The sequence below is a fragment of the Mesoplodon densirostris genome, chromosome 5 (assembly GCF_025265405.1).
Source record: "Mesoplodon densirostris isolate mMesDen1 chromosome 5, mMesDen1 primary haplotype, whole genome shotgun sequence".
NCBI classification, from domain to species: domain Eukaryota; kingdom Metazoa; phylum Chordata; class Mammalia; order Artiodactyla; family Ziphiidae; genus Mesoplodon; species Mesoplodon densirostris.
In genome coordinates this window covers 78292207-78306501 of record NC_082665.1, presented here as the reverse complement: position 1 = coordinate 78306501, position 14295 = coordinate 78292207, and the positions used below count along the sequence as shown (strand labels likewise).

Here is a 14295-nt window from a genome sequence, read left to right as displayed (position 1 = left end):
TTGGTTTTTTGCAAGCTTGTTACGGCCAGTTCTGTGCACCTCTCTTGAGGTGTAAGTCGCTCAAATACTGCACATGAGTAAGAAAAAGTCAATCTGGACAAGCTTTGTGTAGCCCCAGATCATGGCAGTTTGGCTGTGGACCCACATACAGACCCCTAGCGATGGAGGGCAGCTGGCGTGAGGGCCCCAGAGATGGAGATCAGGCCTCCCAAGTCTTCGGTGGGGATTGTCTCTGTTTCTGTGTAAGCATAACTTCTACAGGAATAATTCACTGCAAACTATTTAAGCAAAGGCACAAAAGTAAAATGGTTCTCTCTTGCTACTTGAATTTTCACACTAAAGTCTTGACAGCCAAGAAACAAAGTTGTAATGAGAAACGTCTTCGTACCCGTGTCAGGCTGAGCTGAAATTAGAACTGATGTCACAGTGAGCAGAGTCCACTCCCCCCAACCCCTGCCGCTGGTCCACTGTGTCCTCTGAGCCCTGGCTGGTCCCGTTATGTTACCCGGGCCTTGTGGCGGTAGCTGCCTCGGCCTCACCACTGAGCCTGGGTGGATCTGGGGCCCTGTGGGAATGGCGGGGGGGAGGGGATGCTCCGACCTGCACCACGTGGGCTTGCTTGGCACCTGGTCACATCCGAAGCTCTTCGATTCCTTTGGCATTTACAGCCAATCATTCTGAGTAATGTCTCCCCCCCTGCCCCCCACCGTGTCAGTGTGACTGAAAGCCTCATATCTGGGGATTTTTAGGGTAACTTGGCACCTCTTTGGGGCAGGACGAAAGGTATAAAGCAGTGACCATCCCTCAGGGTTTCTCAGTGGTCCCTGTGAGGGCCCACCCCGGCAACGGCTGTCCCTGAGCTGTGACTGGGCGGGGGCCGCGTGATGCTGTGCTGTGCGGTGCGACTCGCCTTCTGCCAGGCGCCGGTTCCTCGTGCTGCTGCACAGCACTGGCTGCTCCCAGTAACACAGCTTCCGCTCCCTTTTCCTCCTGTCCCCTCGAAGGCCCACCAGTGCCACCCAGTGGCCAGCGATGCCATAGCACCGCGGCCCAGCTTGCCCTGTGGGAAGGCCCCCAGGTTCATGCTTACTGGGAAGTTAGCCAATTAGATTGTTGCTGGTCCCTGAGCGCACCGGCCTGCCTGGTTCCTGCCGGGCTTCACCACAAACAACTCGTTTCCAGTAGAAACCAATGGCCAGACGCAGCAGAAACGACGTCATCTGGGGCGGTGGCCTGGCCACCGGCCAGCCTTTCCTCCTGCATCTGCTCCCCGAGACAGCACCTGGCCTGGAACTTGGGCCACTCTTTGCCCCATCGGCAGCCCCCGGGATGGCCCAGACCGGGTGTACATTCCGAGGAGGCCGTCTCTGTCCGGCACGTGGGCAGGTGGTCACCCTGCCTCGAGCTGGCAGCACTGGGGGCCCGGCCACTGCTGGAGCCACTCTGCCGGGGGGGGGGGGGCTGCTGTCCTGTTCTAGAACTGGCGCTTCGAGGCCGGCTGGTTACGCCTTGCTCTTCTGTGAATGTATACACACAGTACAGTTAAAAGGGAATTTGGATGAAGCATTTGCAAATGTGATTTTAGCTCTACTCAGAAGTAATGCTTCTGTCGCTGTCAGTCGCTTTGGCACGACATGGTGTCACTGCCATTCATTCCAGCAGCAGCTAACCCGCATCCAGCTGACGGTGGGACCACATGCAACTGTTTTCAGTTTTGAGCATTTTTCCTCAAAGTAGAAGAGGGATAGAGCTGACTTGTTGGGGTCCACCAGTTTCCACATTTTACCAACTTTTTATTTATGTAATCATACTTACATACGCTCTGAGACGCAGGTGAGGGATAATGAAAGTTGACTTTTAAAAGCCAGAAGCAGCTAATCTTCTAGAAGAGCCGCACGATGGTTAAGGAAAGCCATCCCCTGCTTTTTAAATAGAGTACGTTCATTTGCCGTTACCACTCTTGGATAGCAGGTCACTTTAATCACCTCTACTGTGAATGTCCTAAAATTAAGCTCCTGGCTTCTGTTTTCCCTGAATGAGACAAAACACTGGTTAGACCAGTAGGAGCGTTGATCTTAGGGAGTGAATGTGTTCGGAGTCAACAGGAATTCTCACTTGAAACAATGTAAATGTCACATGATAAGATTTGTTTGAGGCCCCATCATGGGTGCCTCATTGAGAATTCTGGAAGCCCCTTAGGCCAGCTTTTTACAGTTGCTTAAAAGTGTGCTACTAAAATAATCTCAGCAAAGTTTGTATACAGTCAGTGAGTGAGCTGGTTTTAGGACTCGATTTTAATCCTGATGGGTTTGTTCCTTCATCCCCTGCTGGCAGTCACAGCTGGCACCGCGTCCCGCTCCACTCCACTCCACTCTCGTTCCTTCCCCCAAGAAGAGGGGCCTCTGTCCATTTCATTTAACTTCAGCTCTAGCAGTCTCTCCCCCCACCCCCCGCCTAGATGAGGTGCTGTGGACCCCGTTAGCCGAGGCTGAGCTGGTAAAGATAAGTTTCCATGTACTGAGGTATGGTAGCGCCTTAGGAATATGGATTTGAGCTGATGAATAATACACGTAGAAACGTAGTTCTGAGTTCCTATGACGTGGCCAGTTCCTCCTTTGTCAGACAGCTGTGACTTGCTGACGGGACGTGGGTGACAGCCAGCAGGGTGGATGTAGAGCACAAGCGTGCTGCTCAGCGGGGAGCGGGTGGTCTTGGGAAAGCCTGGACAGCATAGCCCGTGGGTGCCAGCACACGTGGGGCCAGTGATTGGGACACCGTGGACAAGGGGACATAAGGTTGGGGGGGTGCTCTGTGAGATGAAAATAGGAGATTTGCAGTCAGGATTGTTGCTTGATGACAATGAAGTCCTTCTGACAGGGTTCTAAGTTTTGGATGTGTGTAGCGCTGTTGCAAAGTTTCTAAAAATAGGTAATTTCACCTGTACTATGAAATGGAAAAATCTTGCGGTCCCTGGGCTTTTAACACCTGTGGCTGAACTGGCCTGACCAGTGCTGGAGGAAGGCAGTCCTGAGGGCAGCGCTCGGCCCTTCGCCAGGATGGTCACGCAGGGTGTAGGCTGTGAACGCCTTGGGGGCTCTTGTGGGGTCAGGCCTTATTTGTAGACAGGGTCTCACCTCTGTCCCTGGACTTCAGATTTTCTCCCTGCTTCACTAGGACAGTTGCAAGAAGCACCGGCAGCTGACTGGCATTGGTGGGTGTTCAACCCCTGCGTAAAATCGGAAGGCTGCTAGAGCATCTCGAAGTCTCCTGTTTAGCATGTGGGGGCTCATTGCGCTGTGGGTAGTTTGAGAAAAGCCTGCGCCTGGGGAGGCGGCTTCTCCGTCGGTCCTGTGTGACGTGGCCCTAGGTGGTGTCCCTGTGCTCTCCTGGCTTGCTCCCTGGACCTGCCTGCCCCCCCCCAACCCCGTTCTGCCCTGGGTCCCAGACGTTCTGGGCGGTGGGCCTGAGCGGGGCCATCTGGGAACACGCTCCAGCTCTCCGTCACGGCTCCCCATTGACGTCTGCTGGGCCGCTCGCCCCTAAGACCGAGGGACTGGTCTTAGGATGAACCTCCTTGCTTGCCTCTGACTGTAATTCTGATGGTCTGATACAGGATTAAGTGGAATCAGTCCATGCGAAGTACTGGCATAAAGATTCTCATTTTAGCTTTGGGCTGTAACCCTTGTTTGCATTAAAAGTGCTAACCTACTGTCTTACCCAATAGCGAGCTGCTACTAGAGGGGTGTGAATGGGAACGTGAATGACCGCAGGTGGCGTTCCTGCCACCGAGCTCCTAGTGTAAAAGTCACTGGTCTCCCCCCATGTTGCAGTTTTCTGCCAACATTCTATATATTTATTAACCGTGTCCAGTTGACTCTTGTCCAAGAGGACGATGAGCACCTGTGAGCCCCTAACCCCAGGGTGGACTCTCGCTAGTCCTTCCAGTGCCCCAAGGGCCCCCGAGGTGGGGCTTGGATATGCATTCGAAGAGAATGTGTCTGATCCACCCTGGAAAGAGTTTCTAAGCTCCTGTTCACCAAAAACTGCACTGGGACTCTCCATGCGAGTGGTCTTTGAAATCTATGCCTTCTCTTGATACAGCGAAATTTGGCCTTGGAGTTCCAAGCTAAGCTAACGGTTCAAATCAAGCCTTTTATAGCTTACTGGTGTATCGGTTGAAGTAAAAGTTTTAATACTAAAGCATTTCTCTCTGAAACAAAGTATATTCAGTATCGTAAATGTTGCTGGTAGCCCTGTTTACACTCCTTTTCTGAATTTAACAGTTACTTTAAAAATCCTCTTTAAATCTGTCTCACAGTGATGCCTGGTTATTAGCTTTGCTGGTTTTGGGTGCACATGCGGGGTCCCCTGCACCCCTGCCTCACTAAGCGGCCCCTCTCCTTTCAGCCGTGAAGGAGGACAGAGGCGCAGAGGCCAAGGCGGCGGTGGCGGCGGTGCCGAAGAAGGTGGCTCCTCCAGGCTCCTCGGGGGGCCTCAAGCAACCCTCGCCCAGAAGTCTCCTTCCAAAGAAGTCCCCTCCTTTTGCAAATGCGGCGGCAGCCAAACCGGCCATCAAAAAGTTGCCACCGGGGTTCAAGGGCACCATCCCCAAGAGGCCGTGGCTCTCGGCTGCCCCCTCCCCCTCGGGCAGCACTCCCTCGGCCAAGCAGGCAAGGCTGGCACCTGTTGCTGCCACGTCTGCTTCCAGAAAGTTCCCCAGCTCCGCTGCTTCGGTGGGCGCCATCAGGAAGCCTGGGACCACCTCGGTTCCCCTGGCCTCTCCAGGCCCGGGACGCCTGGGCCCCGCGCGCCCCGCCTCATCACAGCCAAATTCTCAAATTCGGCAAAACGTACGACGCTCCTTGAAGGAGATCTTGTGGAAAAGGTGGGCTGTTCCACTTTGTTTCTTATCTGTTAAAGTGGAAAGTTTTCCACGTAAAGGGTGGTGGTTTCACGATGGCCCTGCTGTTTAAGAAAAATGTCACATGTGGGACTTCCCTGGCGTCCAGTGGTTAAGACTCCACGCTTCCACTGCAGGGGCACCGGGGTTCCATCCCTGGTTGGGGAGCTGAGATCCCATGTGGCATGGTAAGTGCAGCAGTTACCGTGGGGCTTTTTTCATTCCATCTAGAGTCACTGACAGCGAAGACTTAACCATGACAGAAAATGAAGTAGGAAAAGTTGCACTGCACCTCGAGAAGGAGATGTTTAACTTGTTCCGAGTCACAGACAGCCGGTACCAGAGCAAGTACCGCAGCCTCACGTTCAACCTCAAGGACCCCAACACCCAGGTGCGTGTCCGACCGTCAGGAATGGGGGCAGTCCTGGCCAGGGGCTGCCCAGGCCTGGGTTAGGGCACTGGGTCCCCCTGCGGCGGCGGGTGCGTGGCATGCTGTTCCCGTGGGGCCAGGCGCTCGCCAGCTGAGGTTCTTGCCACCTGCGCGCCTGTGTGCCTGCCGGGGCCCACGCTGTCTGGATCGGCCTCTTGACCTCTTGCCTGTGTGTAGAAGCAGGGCACATACTCTGACTTTCCATTTCGCCTTGTCAACCCGCTGGCAGAAGGGATTTCTTCTACCTTTGTCCCTAACACTGTACCTTCTTCAGTCAATTGTGTTTTCTGTGAAGTGGTCTTTGTATCAGGGTTAGTGCGGTGGGATACTGGAGATCAGCTGCCCGAATTCAGGGCCCTTGTTCTCCAAGCATCGATGGGAGGCTCTGGGCCCTCGTCCTGCCGCGGGGCAGGGGCTTGCCTTGCTGCCCACCTCCACATCCTCTCTAGTATCTTAGAGGGTTTTGAACGAGTGAACAAGAGATGTTTGTTTACAGGGGCTCTTCCATCGTGTTCTGCGTGAAGAAATCTCTTTGGCAAAACTTGTGAGAATGAAGCCAGAAGAACTTGTCTCCGAAGGGCTTTCCATGTGGAAAGAGAGATCGTCAAATCCTGTGTGTGCCGACGGGAGAGGCGGCTGCGTATGCCAGAAGCCTGACACCAACGCCGCCCCCAACCCCACCCCAGAGTGAATGAATAGCCTATTGGCATGAGAGAGTCCCCTTGGGAAAGAAGGGCTAAGGGTTCACGTTTGTCTGTCTTTTTCATCTTAGGTGATGGAGTCCGGAACTAACTTGCATAATGAGACTAAGAAGCCGACCGTTAAACCGGAAACTATTCCCGATATGGAAGATTCTCTGCCCGTATCAGATTGTGATGTAAGCGTTTAGGATTTCCAGTGCTCACGAGAATTGACAAAGATGATCCCGTTCCAGACGTTGTTAGGTGCCTGAATTACCGGGCAAGACGCGGGGCTGACACAAGTGTGTGTCGTTGTATTGCTTCTCAAGTACTTGTATTCAGTAGTCCTCTTCCTCTGTTTTCAGTGGTTCTTCATCACGTGAGATGTTTTTTCCGTGGGTGCTGCTAATTTGGAGAGGGGGTGGGAAAGAGATGGCCTCCTCTGCTTCTTGTGCTTTAGGAACAGCAAGAATCGGTGCGGGCGGCCCCCGAGAGGAGCGCGGTACCGCTGCTGGGCCTTGTCGGCGGCATGCTGCGGGACACGACCGGGCAGCACCGCACGCACCTCTTTGACCGGAACTGTAAGATCTGCACAGGTGAGCCGACCTGGGGGGAGACTGTGGAGACCCTTCTCAGGACGGCTGCATTCGAACCAAGTTCCACAGTGGAAAGGCTAGAATCGTTTCTTCAAGCTTAGGACGTGAGCCCCTACCTTTACAGTGTGGTTGTTTTAAAGCAGTGATCGTCTGTCTACCCATGGGAAGGCTTTGCTCTCGGATGTGTGGGACTTCTCACGAAGGCCTGCCTTCTGCTCTCCAGGTCAGGTTCCATCGTCGGAAGAGGAGCCAGCTCCGCACAGACGAGAGTGGTCAACTTCTGCCAAGAAGGAGGACTCGAGGTCCAAGCGTGACAGCTCTGCCTCCGAGCCCGCTCTCAGCTCAGCCGAGGATGCGGCCCCAGAAACTCTGCCTGAAAACACCTTGGAGCCAGACCTGGAACGCGCTGCTCGCGCCCATGTGGAGGGAAAGTCCCTCCCGGTGCCTCCAGCCGACGGCCACCCCGAGCCCTCCGCCCTGGAAGGCGCCCCCTGCCCGGCCCCTGGTGGCGGCGCAGTGCTCACCACAGTCACGGTGTCCGGCCGAGACCCCAGGACTGCACCAGGCAGGCCGAGCACGGGCACGGCTCCCTCGGCAGCCCGCCCAGGCAGCGCCCACCCAGCAGAGCCCCGACAGGATGTCCCGAAGCCTCTGCCGACCTCCGTGACGGTGCCCAAGTCCATCTTGGTCAAGCCGTCCACGTTGCCCGAGCCCAGATACCTCCTGTCGGTCCCGCTGTCGCCAAGCATCAGGTGCTGCCCCCGTGTGTGTGGTCTGAGCAGCTGAGCTGTGGCCTTTCTTTCAGATGAACAAAGGAGCAGTAATGAGTGATTCAGTCGTTTGACTCTGAAATCCACCCAGATATACAACTCTCCTCAATTTTCTATTTTAGAGAGGCGTTTTTTTAAAGCTTCAGTTTTAGGATGACTAATTATCACCTTAGACATATAGTTGTTGAAAACTGGAATTTGAATTTACAGCCATCCAGTTTATTGCCTATATAGTTTATATTTCTTTGACCAGAATGTTCATATCATTATGATGAAGGTAATTAATTTGAAAAAGTAAGCTATCAAAACTTGCAGGAATTCACTTTGCTTTTATAAACACGTTCAATCAATCAATCAATCAATCAATCTTGGGGATTCTTTGGGCAGAGAAAGATTCACGTATTTTCTGTGGTTTTGTTTTACAGCATCTCGGAGTCCCAGTCCCCTCCAGAAGGAGATACCACCCTCTTTTTGTCTCAACTCAGCACCATTTGGAAAGGATTCATTAACATGCAGAGTGTAGCGAAGTTTGTCACTAAGGCGTTTCCTGTCTCTGGATATTTTGATTATCTCAGTGAGGTTAGAACCAGGAGGGAGAGAAGTGTGTGTGGGTGCATGTGCGTGCACGCGCGCGTTTTCCAAAGGCACTCTGATCCCGCGCTGGAGTCAGGCGTGTGACCACCTTCCTGCTGAGTGTCTGGACGCACAAGCACCTCTGAAGGCAAAATAGGGGTTGCCGGGCCGAGTCAGCAGGTTACGCAGTTTGGACAGTGGCGAAAATTCAAATGAGAAATCAGACCCTCCCTCTTTTCTGAAAAAGCTGAAGCTTGTCTTCCTTCTCCCTCTGTTCCGCTAGAGCTTGTGCCAAAGCTGGGTGTGCATGTGCCCACTGCAGGTGTGGCCAGGCACGGGTGACCTGCCCTGGTGTGGAGGGGTGCACATGACAGGTCTTTTATTTTTCAAAATTAACGAAACAGCACTAGCGTTTCAGACTTAACAAAGAGTGCTCAGTCTCTTCTGAGACATACCTGGATCTTTCCTGTATGTGTATGTTCATAAAAGACAACAGTACCACACTTTGCTAAATGTCATCCTATTTAGCAGAAGGTTATCCTCCGACCACCCTTGGGTTTGGTCACTCATAATCCCGGATGTTAGTCAACTAAGCAACATTTGACACAGTTATTGCCGCTGTGTTTGGGATACTTGGAGTTGTCTTAGTTGTGAATCTCGGGTAGTTTGGGGTGTGTCTCTCTGTGACGGCCACGGTTCCACCGGCCATTGAATCAGAGCTCATTTCACTCAGGACCTGCCCGACACAATTCACATCGGCGGACGGATTGCCCCGAAGACAGTCTGGGATTACGTCGGCAAACTCAGGTCTTCGGTGTCTAAGGTACCTGCCCACAGTCTAACCTCTGCACCCAAGGAAGAAGGGGTTTGTTTACACACGGCTCTTTCTTTGACGTCTCGTCTTGCGCCTTGCTACTTGAACTGTCTCTAGCTGGTGAGATGTTTGCAGGTGGACGTTGAAGTTGACAGCTGGCTAACCTGTGAAGGGGGGTCTGAGTAGCACGACGGTGGAAGCTTTGTGAAAGCGCATGTGCGGTTCAGAGTTAGAAATACAGATGCTGTGTCCCTTGTTGTCTGAGCTGATGGAGGAGAGATCAGGGGAGGCGGCTGGGCTGGAGTCTGAACCGCTGAGATGCGGACGCAGCTGTGTGTCTGCGTGTGCAGTGCTCTTTGGGGGAGGGGCTCTGGTTTTCACTGGGGTCACAGAAGGGTTACGACCCTGGTCTAGTTCAGCCCTCCCGTTTCGGAGGTGCGGGCAGCTCATCGCACGCTTAGTGGTCACTTAGCACTGTGTCAGACGCTGCCCCAGACTGGCCCTGCACACAGAGTACCCCATCAGTACGAGAGCCCCAGGAGGTGGGCTCTGTGTTGAGGACAGTGGGGCTAAGTAGTTTTAAAGCAGGTCCTCCGAAACCAAGATCAAACCCAGCAGTCTTGAGACTCGGGCCTGTGTCCTCTTGAGCAGCTCATTGTTCTGATGTGTTGGGCAGCAGGGCTGGGACAGTCAGAATCAGGGCTGGTCGCTTCTCTCCTCGCTTCCCTCCTGCTTTTGGGGCTTAGGTGCAAGGAGGAGGGGCTGCCTTTCCGAGTGGCCGCAGGTCAATGCTCCCCGCCCTCTGTTTGTTGCAGGAGCTGTGTCTGATCCGCTTCCACCCCGCGACGGAGGAGGAGGAGGTGGCCTACATCTCTCTGTACTCCTATTTCAGTAGCCGCGGCCGCTTCGGCGTCGTGGTAAACAACAGCAGGCACGTCAAGGACTTCTACCTGATCCCGCTGAGCGCCGCGGACCCCGTCCCCTCCAAACTCCTGCCCTTTGAGGGACCAGGTAGGCCCCAGGCTTCCGCCCACACGTCCCCCCCACGCCCTGCGGAGTCCGTCCCAGCGAGCTGCGTGCCTCACCTAGACCCGGCCTTTGGCAGCGGAACTTGGGAACAGGGGTGAAGCAGCGGATAGTGGAGGGTGGCACGGGAGGTCCCCTGAGGAAGGTGTGCATTGTCTTAGAAAAGTCCTGTGAAGAGGGACAACCCTGTCCGGAGCCCGCCCGCCTGGCATGAGCAGGGTGTTGCTGGCAGGGGCTGGGCAGTGCCGGGAGGGCGGGGCCTGGGCCTGGCCTGCGGGCTTGGCTCCTTGCAGGCGTCAGGCAGAGCCTCTTCGCTGCAGGCATTCGTTTTGAGGAGAAACGAAAACTAGCGTTGAGAGACAGGAGCTAGTTCTAGAAATAGTCACTTTGAAATCTGCTGCTCGAATTCTTGTCTTTGGCAGACCACTTTCTGTTCACTCATTCCTTAGAAAGTGCTGCTTCTAAAGAATTATTTCCAGGCTGACCAGAAAGAAAGTTCAGGCTTCTGAAGGGAGCTAAGGGTGATTCCAAGGGGGGCGTGGTCTCTGGGGACCCAACTCCCCTTAACCCTGAGAAGTTGACGGGACTTAAGTCTCGCCTAAATGGGAGTGTCTCCTTGTCCATGGCGCCCCCAAAACGGCTAAGCCTAAAAGATGCTGAGTGTAACCTGCGGTGATGGCTCTTGAAGCACCTGCTTCTACAGGCAGTAGCTACGCCCGCGCCCGGCGCCTCCATGTCCATGGCCAGCGCCCCTGCCGCGGCCAGGCACTTACGTGCCCCGGCGGCTCTGCGGCTGGGCCCAGCGTCCTGGTCGGTCCCCGTGACCGCAGGGCTCGTGTCCCCTGACACAACACACGGAACTGTCTCAGTGCCAAACACGTTAGAAGCCAAGCTCTCCGGTGGGCTGTCCCACTCCTCGCGCTAAAGCCGTGCCGCCTGACGGGCAGCAGGGAGGGCTGTGGCCGAGGTTCTTGGCGGGCAGCTCCTGGGACGCCGCCCGGCTCCCTGGACGCCGTGTTCCTGACGCAGCGGTGACGGTGGTGAAGCCGACTTTCCGATACCGTGAAGAGCCTCCGGTCAGTCACAAGGGCGGAAGCCTGTGCGGGGCCTAGTGTGAGCGTAGATCCTGTGACACGCACACTCTGCGCGTCTGTAGCAGCGGGACCTGGGAGGTGATGAAGCCCTGTTTCACCCCTCTCACGGCTCCACCTGCAGAGCCCGCGATGGGGTCTTCTTGCCTGACACCGTCCCGGTGCACCTGGTCACACGAGCAGGGGGCTGCCAGGTTCGGGGCCACAGACAGACCCTGAGGGGGGCAGAGGTGGACGAGGTCAGGCGTGGTGAGGAGGCAGGGGCGCGGGGGCCACCGAGGAAAGCCCCAGTCGGAGCCGCGGCGGGAGCTGGTGCAGTGCTGGGTTGGGGCCCGGCTGGCAGAGGGAGGGGGCCGCGCTGGGTGTTCCGGGGTGACACGGGGACAAGGAAGGCTGGGCAGGGCGCCCACCTCATCTGCTAAGTGACCACACTTGATGACCAGCGGAGTGGACATCACTCCTCCACCTGCATTGCCCAGGCTGTCACTTCCTGAAGGGGATGCGCAAAAGCCTGCAGGTGTTCATCCACAATAGAGAACGAATGTTTCATTAAAACAAAGTAGTAGGAGGGGTTTTGGAAACGTGATTGTACGGGAATTTTTACCATAAACGTTTACAGACTTTTTTTTTCAATCGAAGGGCTTCTAAATCTCAGCTTGTTTAATTTAGTATATATGTTTTTAATTCTAGGGGCTTTATTCACGGAAGGAAGAGCAGTCAGATGGGACGCTGGGCCTAGGCCAGGGTGCCCGGCCCTCCCGAGGGTGTGGGGGGCGCCAGTCGAGGGCCCTCGGGCATCTAAGGTGTGGACCACCCTGAGCAGAGGACAGGGACCTGCCTTCCGAGGCACTGCCGGGAGAGGGCCATTCTCTTAGGCTGGCTCCATCCGTGGTGTCTGCCTTCTGTCCTCACTCTTAACTGCTTCCTGAATAGCAGACCGTTTCCGTGACTTGCAGTATTGTCAGATAACAGCACGTCTTCAGTTTCTGCGTGTCTTCCTGCGTAGCTGTGTACAGATGTTGTAATCAAAGGCAAAACGGTGCTGAATGGAAAGTGCTTCTCTCTCCTTTGAAATCAATGAATATTTCATGGAAACTGGCCATCGTTTGTCTGAATTTGAACCATTTGGTAGCTCTTGGTGCCCATCCAGGTGCACTGTGACGGAGGACTGTCTCCACCTTGCTTTGCCTCAGCCGATGCCAGTGTGCTTCTGGCTGTGCAGGCGGCGGTGCTGCGCTTGGGGCGCCTGGATACGGGCGGGCGGACGGACGGATGGACGACGCTCTCCTCACTGGGATGCGGAGCCCTGGCTTTGCTCAGGTCTTAGGGACCCAAGAGTGGGAGCGGGCGAAGTCTGCATGGGAGCCGAGTGTGGCGGGCGGGCAGCTGCTTCTCCCTGTATTTGCTGGGTCTCTGCCCAAGTCCTCTTTGAGGATGGTTGCTGCTAACTCCAGCACAGTTTCTGTCCCTGCAGAGGTGGACGTTTTGTCTTGTCAGACTCAGACCATAAGAAGGTGTTCACTGTAAATACTGAATAGTGGAGCATGCCAGGTTGATTGAGGGGTAAAAGCCTCATTTGATAGTTGGGCAGCTTTCAGCTGGTTTATTAATTAAAACTAAACCTCATCTCCCGCCGTGCCACGTCCAAGGTGCATGGGGGCTGCTTCCCCCGCGGCCCTGTTGCTGACACACCCGGACACAGATCCTGGTTTGGGTCTTGGCTCAGGAAATCCACACACACCTTTTCAGCTGTCCCTCGTCCCTGGGTTTGTCCACTTCTCTCTTTGTACGGGTGGTCTGGGGCTGACCCTTTCTTTCACCGTGAAGACTCGGGGACCTACATGCAGCTAGGAAGGCTTGTTTCATCCACACGGGACATTGTGGACACGTTTGCTCCCGCCATTTGGAGGGGGTCGGGCAGGGGTGCCGACACCCCGGTGCTCAGTCTGACCAGTACCCCTTGTCTGGAAATGATAGTTCAGTGGCCTCCCACCTAGTTCTCATCTACTTGATGAGTCATAAGCCTCACCACTGCCCTCAAAGGGAGGTCGGTAAGTAAGCACCCCGCTTGTAACCATGGGACAGAGGCCCTGTGTGGAGCCGGGGGGGCGCCCCGGGCCCCCGGAGGGAGCCCTGTCTCTGCACGCAGCCAGCGTGCTCACTGCTGCTGGGCCGTCTCGGGGCGCCCTTTCCTCTCCAGGGGTCACACTCAACAGTGGGCGCGCCCACAGGGGCCCCAGGCAGAAAATGGGGCCTTCGGGGGAAAGCTGCCCCTGCCACCGCCCCAGTGGTAGTAGCCCTTTGACTGTGGCCAGCGTGCCCTTGCCAGGCGCCTGTCGTGAGGTTGCGGAGTGGGGCGGAGCCAGACGTGCCCTCACCTCCCTGAAGGTCACTGCCGAGACCCCGGTAGCACAGTGAATCGTATTCTTCCACGAGTAAGTCATCTCCACGGTGCTCGTTACATTGCAAGTCTCCATGCAGCCATAACGTGCACAGGTGAAGTAGAGAAGGTTTGACTGCTTCAAAAACAGCCCAATTCAAATGTCAAATCCTGGGGAAGATTAGTGGGGAAATGCATAACTAACACTCCTCCAACTCTGGAGCTTTATTAGATCGCTTACGGGTGTGTGTAGATGAAGTAGTTGAGAGCTGAAAGCATTTAAAACTAGTAGCTGCTTAGTTAGATGCTGGTCTCCAGGGAGTTTACTGTTTTCGAAACAAATGTAAATGTTAAGTACTTGAATCCTACCCTCACCTGTGATGCCTGTGACCGCAAAGGGTAGAGTCTAGAGAATTTTGCCAAGCCTGGGGTGTATCGTTTTTGTCAGGAGGCCTATACAGCTGTTGCAAGCTGTAGGGCTGGCGCGCCTCCCGAGGACAGGACCCCGTCGCCCTGGGTTTAACGCAGGCCTTAGCCTCCACACACAGCATCTTTGCCCTGAAACGTGATGCATGCCGCAAGCCCTGGTGTTGGCACCTTAGAGGTTAAGCTCTTCACAGGTAGCATAGCCCATCTGCATCGAGGACAGTGAGGACAGTCGTGGGCCCTGGGCTGCTGAGAGGACGCCCCCGGCCAGGGCTCCCCAGCCCTCCCCGCCCCCGCCCGCGTGGCCGAGCACATTCCTCTGCTGCTCCTGCTCACGGGGCTGGCCAACGCTCCAGCCTGTGGCTCGGCTGGGGACCTGTTCTGCCAGCTCTGGGGCCGTGTCGGTGAGAGTCGGTCCAGAGAGGGCCACGAGAGCCAGTTGAGCTATTGACTATGCCCCAGACTGGATATTAGTGAGCTGTAAATTATTCAGTAAGTGGCTGTTACAGCGAGTGAGAGATTTACTATTTTAAGTTAAAATAATTCATTGTGATTAGAAAGCGAACTTGATAGAGTATCTTTCACATCTGAGCAGAACCATCTGGATGC

The 14295-nt window shown here is 55.1% G+C and overlaps 1 protein-coding gene across 1 annotated transcript in view; it reads left to right on the top strand.

Annotated features, from left to right (window-relative positions):
- The window catches only part of LOC132490658 (death-inducer obliterator 1-like), a 52724-nt gene that overhangs the window by 32476 nt on the left and 5953 nt on the right, over positions 1-14295 (top strand). Inside the window, 9 exon segments of the mRNA XM_060099051.1 lie at positions 4408-4885; positions 5132-5291; positions 5827-5943; positions 6103-6207; positions 6471-6606; positions 6830-7358; positions 7802-7955; positions 8683-8772; positions 9579-9774. Of these exon segments, the coding sequence (XP_059955034.1) occupies positions 4408-4885; positions 5132-5291; positions 5827-5943; positions 6103-6207; positions 6471-6606; positions 6830-7358; positions 7802-7955; positions 8683-8772; positions 9579-9774 (1965 nt within the window).